At 37.0% G+C, this 13,269-nt stretch overlaps 2 protein-coding genes across 4 annotated transcripts; one reads left to right on the top strand and one right to left on the bottom strand.

The window, feature by feature from the left end:
• Positions 1-2,736: 2,736 nt before the first annotated feature.
• nkx6.3 (NK6 homeobox 3) lies at positions 2,737-5,492 on the bottom strand. Its single transcript, XM_059337479.1, has 3 exons — positions 4,735-5,492; positions 3,826-3,995; positions 2,737-3,010 (listed from the first exon to the last, which is right to left on the bottom strand). The coding sequence occupies exons 1-3, from the start codon at positions 5,147-5,149 to the stop codon at positions 2,780-2,782; spliced, it is 816 nt and encodes a 271-aa protein (XP_059193462.1). The 5' UTR covers positions 5,150-5,492; the 3' UTR covers positions 2,737-2,779.
• On the top strand, positions 2,837-12,645 carry LOC131974964 (E3 ubiquitin-protein ligase NEURL3). 3 transcript variants are annotated; one of them, XM_059337477.1, is made up of 5 exons: positions 2,837-3,023; positions 9,708-9,874; positions 11,240-11,749; positions 11,895-12,050; positions 12,160-12,645. In XM_059337477.1, exons 2-5 carry the CDS (start codon positions 9,808-9,810, stop codon positions 12,342-12,344), a joined length of 918 nt encoding a protein of 305 aa, XP_059193460.1. In that variant the 5' UTR covers positions 2,837-3,023; positions 9,708-9,807; the 3' UTR covers positions 12,345-12,645. The 3 variants fall into 3 exon arrangements, with proteins under 3 accessions (XP_059193460.1, XP_059193459.1, XP_059193461.1); XM_059337476.1 differs by having other exon boundaries at positions 2,837-3,179; XM_059337478.1 differs by having other exon boundaries at positions 2,837-3,179; positions 12,132-12,170.
• Positions 12,646-13,269: the final 624 nt, after the last annotated feature.

Raw genomic sequence — 13,269 nt, 5'->3', positions numbered from 1 at the left:
ATTCTCCCGAAGCTTATAAACCTGATTGGTTAGATCAGTGGTTTTTAAACTTTTTGTTCCCAAGGCACACAAAGTGCAAGCCAAAATCTCAAGGCACACCTGTATTCATATTCTTTCAGAACTACCAGTAGTCACGTTTACCTTGTAACTACTTCACTTCTAGCATGTATTTACTGTTTAAACTGTCTTTGATAAAGCCTTACCAGAAAATGTTTTGACCTAAACCTATATCAATGGTTTTGTAGCCTAAATTCAATGAAACTGCAGCCTTTTTTGCTCCGCGGTGGAAACTGGTGGTTTCAGCAGGTGCAAGTGATGTCAATTAGCGAAGCCACAGCTCCTTCATCAAACTCTTTTTGTGCCTAGAGCTAACAAACTGTGACCGCTTGACAACATTAACCACATGTTTAAAATAGCAATTATTACATTTAGGTATGAGGACATGATGATCTCCTTCGGCCAGAAACAGGCACACATTTTGGCAATACTGCTGTGAGCCATGCTGCACTAATAGTCCATGGTTGTCACAAAATTCCACGGCGCAGCACACCATTTGCACTGGATTAGCTAATGTAGTGCTGCGTGCCACAAGTTGTGCATGCTGAGCTTTATCCGGGAAAGGAGATGATCTCGAAGCTGTAATTGTCTGGCTATTTAGGACATTTTCCTCAGATTGAAAGTCTTCAAGGGTCAACAAATCAAGAGATTCTAACCTTTATTGCATTTCATTTTTTTGGTTGAAATCAGTGGTCCAACAGCAGCCGGTTGGAGGGAGACTAAAACGTGGATTACCTCCTGAAAATTCATAAACAAAAATATTTAATAATACTTGATTATTTGTGTCAGCAAAGCTCCAACATTGTTGTCACACTCTGGTGTATGTGTTATTATCTTTGATGAGAACAAAATAATCTTTGACAGAATCATGAAGTGTGACGTCTAAACCATGTGCAGTCTAACGTCCCTGAGCCTAAATGGTGCACAAGCTGCTCTGTTGGTATTGATTTTATGTTGAAGTGGGTGGTGGGGGTCATTGTCTTCAATTAAGCCGCACCACACTGGTAAATCACACAAGATATGACCTTTAACCTTTGCACCTCTCTTTTTGTGCAGTGTTTGTGCCCTTTTTGCTTGCAGTTTCATTCTAACTGTCACCTCACAGCAAATCCACCGGCGGAACCCGGGCCATTACTCAAGCTTGATGAATGATTAACAGTTATTTATTGTGCAGCACTGTCAATATTTTTTACAAGCAAGTATACAATAATGAAAAATAAAGCTGTCAGCTCGCACTTATTTTAACCAGTGTTAAATTTAAGCATTTAGCTGAATTGCAAATCATTCTTGTAGTACATTAAATTAGCGTGTGTGGGTTTGTTTTTTCTGCACATAAACCCATCATTAAAGTCTTATTTAATGCCTTTTAAATTAAATCAATTACATTAAGTGCCATTTTAAAGGCAAACTCACTAGAAGTATTTTCTAACATAACTCTACCTACATATTTATCTGGGGATTTTTCTTTAATTATTTTATTTAAAAAATATACATATTTTGAACATCTGATTTATTTTCTTCTACAGTGAAGGGAGACCATAAAACAATTTCTATTGCCTTGACTATTTGCATTAACATTGGATTATTTATTGGCTAACTGTTACTACTATAACTACAACATAGCATGGCACTTTCTATGCTTTGATTTTGCAAATTAAGTCGTAAAATAATCAGAAACAGCTTCAATTTTACAAAAAAAGAACACATTAATTACTTTGGGTTACTCTCTTTTTTATTTATTTGTATTACTAACAGCATCATGCAGTTTTTAATGTAATTTTTTTTTATCTTTTTACAAAATGGTGAGTGGAACATACCAGTGTAACATTAAACAGGCCAGAGATGCAGTAACTTATAAAAGTAAACGTCTTTTTAGCTTAATTTTTACAGCCCGTTTGAACCCAAATGACCTCTTCTGAACATGCTTAAATGCTTTGTATTCAAAACTAATTACTTTCATTACAGCATGCAGATCTGCTGAGCAGCGTGTAGGAGTGTGTGTGTGTGTGTGTGTGTGTGTGTGTGTTCTTGTACTTCCTACATAGTGAGGATTTTGCAAAGTGAGGACATTTCGGCTGCTCCTCACTTCTTTAAAGGCTTTTTTGAGATTTCAGACTTTGTTTTAGGGTGAGGGCTACAATTAGGTTTATGTAAAGGTAACCATGTATTAGGGTTAGGGTTGGGCATTTAGTTGTGATGGTGAAGGTTAGGGTCAGGGGCTAGGGAACAAGGTTATTATATTAGGTTATTAACGTAATAACGAAAAGTAGAATTGGAAAAACATTTTTGTTAACTGAAATACAAATAAAAATGAGAGTTTAAAAAAAAAGATAATTAACTAAAACTATATTTTGTGGTTAGAAAAATAACTAAAAATAAAAATAAAAAAATGATAGTGAAAATGTCCTTTGTTTTCGTCTTTGTCAACTTTTTTCATAGTGAAGATTGATAAGAATTTGACTGTGACCTCTTTTAATCTCCCACCCAACAAATAGCCCCATTACAAAAAACTAAAACTAATAAAAACTAAACTAAAACTAAAGCATTTAAAAAAAATAAAAATAAAACTAGCAAACTCACTCTAAAACTAATTAAAAATTCAAAACTATTATAACCTTGCAAGGGATTTCACTATTCCAATGAGGGCCCTCACAAAGATAGAAGTACAAGAATGTGTGTGTGTGTGTGTGTGTGTGTGTGTGTGTGTTTTGCAGGAAGTTTGTCAGACGTGGTGTGGCCCGAGGCGCAGGACGGAGAAAGCCCTGCGGTGTTTGCGCAGCAGCAGTCGGATCTTATCGTCGTCAGAGTCCGGGTCCAGGGGCTTGTTGTACTCCTCGTCCTCCACCTCGTTCTCCGAGGCCTCCCCGCCCTGCCCCGCCAGGCTGGCCTGCGTGGAGCTCGGCTCCGAGGCGCTCTTCTTCCTCCACTTGGTGCGTCGGTTCTGGAACCACACCTGAACACAACAGGTTGGGAGGTATTAAAACACGTGCTTGTGGTAGAAAACATTCTTGACCTCATTTCTGGATTACAAGTGTAGTAGATAAAAAAGAAGGACCTTCCCACAAAACAGATAAGCAGTTTCATCCTCTTTCCCTCTAACATTCTTTGGTCGATAATTACACGTGAGACGAGTGCACCTTATTTACAAACAATGCAACACAGAAATGTTAGATTTCTGCATAGATAGTGCATGTGCTCCATTTCACACGGCTGGCTCACGATCCGGCAATAACTGATGACGAGCGGGGAAGGAGGAGTAGGCTATATCTCTTGATCTGTTAAAGAGGTCAAGTTTTCACGAGTCTTTAATTGTTAATGAGTTAACGCAGCAGAGGAAATATGATACCTAATGCCTGTTTTTTTTTTTATATTACAGGCAGCAGAGTTGTTAATGTACAGATTTGCATGATTCGCTTTAAGCAGATAAACCGACTTCTAATCAATTTAAGATTGCGTCGTTGTTGTTGTGTTTACGCCGTTTAATTGGTGTGCAGACTCCGCCTACTCAGCGCACTGCAAGCGTGGTAACAATGCGGATCCACTGACTGCACGTATGAAGTGCAATGGGTTTCATGCTCTATTTCTTCCTAAAATCCACGCCCTTTTTAAGGAATTCAACTTTATTTCAATAGCACCATCACCATATTGTCAAGCATCGAGATCCAAATATAAAGAGAAAAACATAAAAATGATTGGCGTAAAATGTTTTAAACTTGCACACAAAGCATAATTTCAAAAGCTTTAAAGCCTGTGCACTGTTATGTTTACCTTGACTTGTGATTCCGTCATGCCCAGAGAATAAGCCAGTCTCGCTCTCTCAGGCCCGGCCAGGTATTTGGTCTGCTCAAAGGTTTTCTCCAGAGCAAATATCTGATGTCCACTAAAAGTTGGTCTGGTGTGTTTCTTCCTGCCTGACATCTCCCCCAGAGGACCACTACCTGGAAATATCAAACCAATAAAAATCAGTATAGTCTTTTAGATACCAACTGCAGTACTTTTCTGCATTGCCAGAAAAAAAAAAAGAGTATTTGTGTTCCTGCATTTTTACAATTAGACATATTAGTCCTGAATCAGGTTTATCCCTTAATCAGAAACTCTGAATATAGAATAAATATTGTAATGAGCAGCATTGTCCACATATTATATAAAAGTAATATTTTTTTATTGGATGTTGCCACATCCACTCCTGTAAGTTTCTATTTAAAAAAAAAAAAGGTTTTAAATTGCACCCCTTGGAAATGTCTTAAAATGCACACTTCAGCATTTAAAAATATAAATAAAATACTGAATAATATGTTATATAAGCAAAGCATTATTCAGTCTTTCAGAACAATATTAAATATCAGTTACAATATTTATTTTATTGTATTTTTTCTGCTTTTCTTGTCCTCAATTGACGCCCCCGAGAGTTGTCTTCTTAATAAATTCTGGATTGAGTTCAATTGAATTAAATGCCAACTTAAGGTTTCGGTCAAATCACCGACAGTATACGTACTACTTAATGTGTCTGGGTGTTTGAAGTTAGTGTATATTTCTGTTTTTTTTTTCTAATTAAATTCTTTGATAAAGACAAAGGACACTCTGGCATCGCTAAAATGTTTCTTTGAGTCCTCAGAGACGGAGTAAAGTTGTGATGTGTTGATGATGTTGAGTCCATGCTGCAGTATTGAGACTCACTGTTGGTGCACTGCTGCCTCCCTCCTCTCCAGTCACAGCCGCTCTCCGCCCAGCAGCTCACACTGCGACCCTTCATGGGGCACTCGGCGCCGGGCTTGGAGAAGCCGCCCAGCGACGTGTTGTAGTCTCGGTTATAGTACATGGACGTGCTGGTGACGGAGGGGCTGAACCCCCCCATGGTGGAGTATCCGGACAGCAGGGTGGTGGTGCCCGTGGAGCCCATCCCCATCATGGAGCGGCTCAGGATGTCACTGATGCCGTGAGGCGTCCCCGCCTGCAGCTGGCTGTTCAGGCCCGGGTTGAGCTTGTAGAAAGAGTTGGGCACTGAGTACTGGCACACTGGGGCCTTGAGTTCCGAGGGAAACTGGTTCAGGCTGTTGTTGAACAGGAAAGACCCCTGGATGTTTGGATCCATGGGAAAGTACTGTAACTCAGCCTCCAGGTCTCAGCAACACATCCAGTAAGATCCAGGCTGGAAAGACCTCTGATGGGCCTACAAGGAGCTCTCTCACCCACAGGCGATGGCTTAGATGTGAGATCACACCCGCCGTCCCCAGATGTTCAAATAATAAGAGCACTGATAGCAGTTCGAAGTCCGTGGTGTTTGCCAAAGTTGCTATCACATCAGAAAAAGCAGATAAACTCTTCACTCTCGCCCTTCACCTCTTCTCAGCCACAGTGCGGTCTGTGATAATCCCATTTCTGATGCCTCAGACGAGCCCGCTGGACACAGATTTTAGTGTTCTCCTAAAGACACATGCCTCCTCACGCGCTTTCTGCTCAGAAGTCATAAATAAGCAGTATGTGGAAATGGAGTGGCACCTTGATAAAGATAGGCCACATTAGAATGCAGCCTGGGATTGGCCTGGGTCTCACAGCTTTAATGCCTCTCTATTGGCTCCTCGCTGGGAGCCAAGCCTTTTATTGGAAGGCAGCAGATTAATAGTGTTTTGAACAGGTGGAGTGGGAACAAGTTGATTTTTTGATGGCCTGCCATGTCTGACCAAGTGTGGAGGAGCAGAGGCAGCTGAGCCTGGAGTACACAGAGAGGAGGAGGAGGAGAGGAGCTGCTGTTTCTGCTTTATTACTGGAGGAGTATCATGTTGAAAAAAACAAACCACATTTTACACAACATAACCACAACCCAAATGGAACAAAATCTACATTAATGCACTTATTTGCCAAAGTTAAATCAGAATCAGCTTTATTTGCCACATTTGCTTTTTGTAAATCTCAATATGCATGCACAGAAATTTGCAGGTAAAACCAAAGCAGCAAAGTTATAAAAAGGTTAACATAAATATTTGACTACAATGCACAGATATAAATACATAAAACAGTATAGAAAAACCTACAACACAATGAAACAGTGTGACTATAGTACTATCAGATCAATAACTGTAGCAGGGTTCTTTATATTCATGAGGTGGCTGAAAATATATTTAAGAATTAATTAAAAAAAACAACAACAAACAAACAAACAGATAAAAGCTATGGTTGAGATTTAAAACACCTCTAAAAAGGTCTTTACAATATTAATTAAGGAAATTATTAAAACCTGATGTATGGGTTGGCATCGGGCCACAGGTATTTCAATAAATATTTGAATTTATTTAAATATAATTTAGTAATTAGCTAATACATTTGCATACAAATTAATTGACACATGGATAAATAATAGATAAATAATATCAGATACATTAGAAAAACGAGCAGAATATTTTTTTCCATTTTAAAACATGATCTGTCATACTTTTACAGTTACTTTAGTAGCTATACATTTGAAGCGAGAAAGCGAAGTTTTATTTAGGTTAAAGTACACTTTTACTCAAACAAAGTTGTGATTGTTTTATAATGCCTTGTCATTTAATGTTAATATTATATGACTTACTGTTAAATTGGTGAGTTTCTATAGTCCTTGCAGTAAGAGGGTCCATAGATGCTGTATGCAAAGTTTGGTGCTAGGAGGGCTAGGAGGAGTTTGAAAAAGTAGGTTTATGACATTTCGCAAATTTGCGAAAAAACAAACAAACCCTAGGCAAAAATGGGCGTGGCCTATATCACGAGATTCAGCACAACTCAGTGAACGTGTGGATATAAGGTTTTTGAATGTGCGATAAAGTATGTGGGAGTTATTAGCCAAAACGCACTTTCCTTTATTATAGCGCCACCTAGTGGTGGAAATTCAGGATGACAATAGATTATAAAATATTTCGCCAGGTGTGACTTATATTTAAAGTTTCATGAGTTTTGGGGTATGTTCGGGCAGTGAAAAATGCGATCATTTGGGAAGAAGAAAAAAAAAAAATCATTCGAAATACAATTGGGACCTCGCAGGTCGTTGCCTGCTCGGGCCCTAATAAAAACAAATGAAATCCCTTTTCCTAAATATCCCTTGAATACAAACATGGATCATCCAATGTCCATCTCTTATCTGCCATTATTTAAAGCTTTTAAAGACACAGTAATAGACATAAATAACTTGCTACAAGAAACTCTGAACCTCCAACCAGAGCGCAGAGCATGTTTCACAGATGTGTTTCGTTCAGTACACATTAATACACACCTCCATCTGGGAACTCTGCTGACAGGATGTCAGGATTTCTGGAAGTCATGTGATTGTTGCTGTGCATGCTCTTATCACTGAACTATGTGTGAAGTTTTAACAAATCCACAGAGCCTGTCGAGGAAGTGATAGTGAAAACTTTAGTGGTACTTTTTCTGTGATATGCAGAATAAGGGTAGTTTCCCCACTGTCACTTTACATTCTATTTCTTAAAACATTTTTTTTTTATTTAATTAGTGTGGCTCTGATAAAATGGCAAAATCAGGATCAAGACATTCAAATATTTAATTAATAATAACAAGGTTATTCTAAAATAGTCATAGATAGATAGATTAGATGCATCCAATTCTACAGTAAATACACAGGAAAGTACAAAAAAAGGAATACATAACAGCTAGTTAAATACACCATTTTAAGGTTATATAAACAACTGCAAGTGCAGGTCACAACACACAAGGACAAATTAGAATTTGCTTTTAGTAAATGTCAATGTACATGCACAGAAAAAGGTAAACATAAGTATATGACTGATGCACAGATCTAAATACATACACATAATAGTATAGAAAAACCTACAACACATTGAAACATTTTGACATATATATTATTATAACCTATATTATGATAACCATATTAAAACCTGATATATGGTTTAATATTTAAAAATATTAGAATTTATTTTTATATATAATTGAGTAATTAGCTAATACATTTTTCATGCATGGATAAATATATAGAAGGATAATAGATAAACAATTAATAGATAATATTTTAACTTAACTTAAATTTTGCCAGTTTTCCTCTTGTTTTTCTGAACTGATAAGTCAACTATCTTATTTATTTAGAAAAATAGCATTACATTACATTTTTACTTTCTACTTTTTGTACTTGCTAATAATTTAATAAATGGATAAATAAAGATATATATATATATATATATATATATATATATATATATATATATATATATATATAAATGGAAGCCCAATCTTTTTTACTTTTAAAAAAAAAACATTTGTCTGTTTTTTTAATTGATACATTAATTATTGTTCATTTAGAATTTAGAAAAACAATAGCAGAATATTCTTTTTTCCATCCAAACACATGCTTCTGTAATACTGTTACTGTAGTAGAATTTGAAAAAAGCAGACAAGCTTTTATTGTGGTGAAAGTACATTTCTAAGGTAACCACAATACAGTAATGATTGTTTTATTATGCCTTATAATAACATGACTCACTGTTTTGCTTTTAGAATTGGGATGGGTTCATTAGTGTGTTTTTATAGTCTTTACAGTAATTTCTGACATATCTTAACTACAAGATGTAAAATTAATATTTTCTTATTTCAAAAGAGTAGAAATTCATAAAAAAGCAAATCCATTAAAAACAAATGAAATCCCTTTTTCTAAATATTCCTTAAAACACAGATCATCCAATGTCCATTTCTTATCTGTCTCTATTTAAAGATGTTTTTGACACAGCAATAGGCAGAAATGAATTTCTAACTCTGCTACAAAGAACTCTGAACCTCCTAGAGTGCAGAACATGTCTCCATCTGGTAACTCTGATGACAGGATGGTGGGAATTCGGGGGGAAAGCCATGTGATTGTTGCTCATAGCAGGAGTGAAGTTAGTAACTTTCCAAGAGTGGTGATGTCATTTTGGATTTCCATTCATGGCTTCCTCCTGTCACATGGTCGGGAATGCCGACCAATGAGGACTAAAGAAACTACAGGATGTGTTTCCTGTAGAGGGCGACAAAGACAAATCTCTCTCAGATTGAATCATCAACCACTGAATAAATACACGGAGCAGTGTATGCTCTAGTCACTGAACTATGTGTCAAGTTACCGATGAGGCAAATAGTTTTGCTGTATTTTTCCATAATACAGGAATTTTCCCAATGTTTCTCTTAAAGGAGGTCATATTGCATTCTGATTCTTAACAGTTTTAAAAGCTTAAATTAATGTGGCTCTGATAAAATGGCAAAATTGGGGTCAGGGTATTAAAATATTCATACATAGAATGAAAGAAAGATGCATCCAATATTATAGTAAACACACAGACTAGAGCTAGTTAAATACACTTTAAAAGTTATACTTAACAGCTGCAGATATAGGAAACAACACAAAAATGACAAAATGAAGATTAGCAAGCATTTCCTATCTGTAAATGTGCTAAAGCATGTTTACATGACCTTTGTTCTTTATCATAAAACCCACAAGTTGATGAGCAAAAATGAAACTTAGTCTATATAGCACAGTAAAGGAGCTCACGTGATTTCTCTGAAGACCTCTGATTTAAAAAATGTTGGCTGCCCTGCCCACTCTGCTTTCAATGCAAAGTAAATTTCCAAGCCTGGGATCCTCCCTCACTCCTCCTCCTTTCGCTTCCCATGTGATGTAGGAGGGAATGTTTGTGTTTTGAAGCCACACGTGCTCCATGTTTTAAAAGCAGCCAACACTCCAGCTTCATTATAACTCAACCAAGATACAGACGTGGACACATGATTTCTCAAGACATCGAACAAAGACTCGACAAGATGGTGAACCAAAGAGGCAACAGGAACTCTGGTGAGATATTTATTCTTCATATGTTAATACTAACTCTAATGCTGAAAAATAACTCCGCGCTAATTAATTTCCAATTTTACATTTAAGTGAATAGATTTATTTATTTATTTTAATTGTCCTTTTTATAGAAAATAGAAATTAACTTAAATTAATTAATTAAAAACATAAATGGTATGGCAGTAGATGGAAAAAAATAAAATTAAAAATAAAATTAAATGTGTGCATATATATTATTGCTGGCATAATTAATAAATAAATAAAATACAATAATAAGAATAATGATTAATATAATTTTAAACTTTTAATGTAAAGGAAAACAAGGTATTTTAATAATTCAAATTTGATGGTATTTTTGTAGGTTTTTAAAAAAATATATATTTTAGTTTAAAAAAAAAAACCTTTACAGTTCAGATTCTGTCTTTACAAAAACATCCCCTTTTTTTCATGACCTACTGAAAGCGGTATTCTGTCTATGCAGAAAGGGATTATTATTAACAAACTGATTAGGTTAGAGGAGTGTTTGGGTTTTCCCATCAGTTTTTATTGTCCTTATCTGTAAAACAGAAAAATTAAAAGAAAAAAAAAAAGACAACTTGAGTAAATAGTGGGTGTGAAGGGTTTATGACTTGTTGTAAAATGTGAGATGAAGTTGATAACTAGACACTTTACTGTTTACTGGAAATGCTCAGCTTGTCGCTGACGACTAAAAGGCTTTACAATAAGTAAGTGGTTGCTTAATATAGCACACATGAGTCACACCTGCAGGATATGGTCTTGTATTAACAGCAGGTTAGCTGGTTGCATTTTACTCCAACTCGTCCTTTGACAAAGGAACACATCCTTTGATTGAATACATTTCTAATCTTCGGCACACCTTCACCTGCTCCTTCAAAATGAAAGCATGTGTGTGCAACTTTCGTTATTAGATTTTATTGTTGTCATATCTCATTCGGAAACCTCTTTATTGCTGTAGGAACGTGAGTAATTAACTTTACACTGCCAGTGTTATCATAAAGTGACCTTGAGGTTCAAGAAATGGTGTTATGGCTTTAGGAAATGACTTTATTATGGGATTGTTTATTTAAATTATACAGCTTTATGATAAGAGGAGAGTCTGCCATTCACTTCTTATAGTCCAGAATTCTGGAAACATTTTTGCACAAATTTGCAGTACAGTTTATTTTTTACTACACAGAACTCAGTTAGTAGATGCAAAACATCCCAGCTTCTTGTTGTTGTTGTCACTGTGACACACGTGCATATTTTTTCAGATGTTATCTACATGATTGGATTGTAAAAAATTCCCTTGACACAATCTTGGCTCAAGCATCAAGATTCACAACTGTGTTTTTGTTCCTTTCGCAGTTGGATCAGAGACGCCGCACAAATGTAACCAGTCCTGCCTGGGCCCTCTGACTTTCCACCCTCAGGCTGTGGGAGACAAGGTCCGCCTGAGCCAGGGGTGTCGACGCGCAGACAAGACGGAGAACACTTTCAAAAATGGCCTGGTGTTCAGCAGCCGCCCTGTGAAGATCCAGGAGAGGATTCAGCTGAGGGTGGAGAAAGATTTGATCAACTGGCAAGGAGCTCTGCGTGTGGGCTTCACCACCGTGCCCCCGGAGACCAGATCCCTGCCTCTGCCCATCATGGCCATCCCTGACCTCACCAATACTCAGGGACACTGGGCTGCTCCTCTGAACGAATCCCACTGCCAAGCAGGATCCGAGCTGGAGTTCTGGGTCACTGGTGCAGGCTCTGTATATGTTGCAAACAATGGCACCAAGGAGCACAAGCTGCTGACTGGAGTGGATCTCAGCCAGCCACTGTGGGCCATGATAGACATCTATGGACAGACATGCAGCATTTCCCTCCTGGGTAAGTTTACCATAAATAACAATGATAAAGTGTTTTCTGTTTAGCCTGTTTTTCTTGTTCTTATTCATTTCACATACAATGACAATGCAAAGTAATTGTTTCAATGTTTTAAAAAAGATTTAAATGTCTCTACTCTTTGCTGTAGGCTCAGAGAAAAGGGAATTGTTTCGCACCAGACGGTCCTGTCCTGCACCTGAACGCCTCACTTCACCTGATGAAGACAGCCACAGTTTGATTCATGGCATCTCAAGGCTGCACGGAAACAGCGACGAAAGCATCTCAAGTGTGGGCATCCCAGCAGGTAAGAAAGAGTCCTTCCAACCAAATCTGATTTCTGAGTTTTGCACATTGCTAACCAGGCAAAACCTATTTCTCATGTCAGTCTTGTAATTCCTCTGCTTTGCTCACAGGTGGAGACAGTCCCTGTGTGGTGTGCATGGAAAGACAGGCCAGAGTCATTCTGACTTGCGGCCACCAGTGTTTGTGTGACCGATGCGCCCCCAAAATCTTCCAGCATTTTGGCACCTGCCCGCTGTGCAGACACAACATCACATCACTGTCAGTTGAGAGGAGCCGTGTCTCCGGGCAGCTCTGAGCTCCAAGATGCCAAGCAGAAATCACCAAATATGAGCTAATGAGAGACTGATGCAAAAAACACTTTGAGTAGCATATACTTAATGTGTCCTGGGAGCTGCAGAATGTCATTCACCCTTTCTCCTCCTTCATATGTGAATATTGTACAGTATGTGTAAGATAAAATGTACAGAAATGTGTGAAACTTTACTGACGAAACAGCACTTTAAATGCGATTGTTAAAAAGGGATAAAGGCAATCATGAGACCATTTGATGAAGACAATCTGTGAATAATATTTATTGCACAGTGTAATGTTTTAATCTTATTTTTGTAAATTATTTTTGTTAACTGAAAAATATGTATTTTTATTATTTGTCAAAATATTGCTGGAAAAATAAAATGTATTATAATGATAACAAAATTGTCTTTTCTGTTATTTAATGATATTTATTGTAAAATGTGTGTGTGGTTCAAATAATAATAAATAAAAACATTTTTGTTTATCAGATTTTAAATGTAATATAGTGAAGACCAAGTATGGTTGTAACACATTTATTTGTGTTAGAGCTCTCAACTTAGTACCCATATTTGTCTACTTAATATGCAATGTTTCCAACTTCTCCAACTACATTTATCACAGAAATAATTTATGGATGTCAAGTACAAGGAGTTCCATTAAAACAACCTGCCCCTAAGTTGTAACTATAAGAATCATTAAAAATGACAAAACCACAACAAACTGAAACTAAAATTCTGCTTAGGTCTAACTGGCCAACAAGTACAACAAGAAGCACAACCGACTTTTGGCACCGACAGTCTTGGCATGCTCAGATACGCTGACAGATAAAGGCTGACAGGTTTGTTGTCATACAAGTTTAACAATGACAATTAACCATGTTTCCTCTGTTTAGCTCACTGTAGCAGTATGTGTGTCTTCACGTATGC

This window comes from Centropristis striata, chromosome 7 (genome assembly GCF_030273125.1).
Source record: "Centropristis striata isolate RG_2023a ecotype Rhode Island chromosome 7, C.striata_1.0, whole genome shotgun sequence".
Classification (NCBI taxonomy): Eukaryota; Metazoa; Chordata; class Actinopteri; order Perciformes; family Serranidae; genus Centropristis; species Centropristis striata.
This window is presented reverse-complemented; position numbering and strand designations above follow the sequence as displayed.

Excerpts from the sequence above, each read along its gene's own strand:
- nkx6.3 (XM_059337479.1), bottom strand. The coding sequence starts at position 5,149 with ATGGATCCAAACATCCAGGGGTCTTTCCTGTTCAACAACAGCCTGAAC. Across the intron at positions 3,996-4,734 it reads GAGGCAGCAGTGCACCAACA|GTAGTGGTCCTCTGGGGGAG; the intron begins GTGAGTCTCAAT and ends TGATATTTCCAG. Across the intron at positions 3,011-3,825 it reads TGACGGAATCACAAGTCAAG|GTGTGGTTCCAGAACCGACG; the intron begins GTAAACATAACA and ends TGTTGTGTTCAG.
- LOC131974964 (XM_059337477.1), top strand. The coding sequence starts at position 9,808 with ATGATTTCTCAAGACATCGAACAAAGACTCGACAAGATGGTGAACCAA. Across the intron at positions 11,750-11,894 it reads ATGCAGCATTTCCCTCCTGG|GCTCAGAGAAAAGGGAATTG; the intron begins GTAAGTTTACCA and ends TCTTTGCTGTAG. Across the intron at positions 12,051-12,159 it reads AAGTGTGGGCATCCCAGCAG|GTGGAGACAGTCCCTGTGTG; the intron begins GTAAGAAAGAGT and ends CTTTGCTCACAG.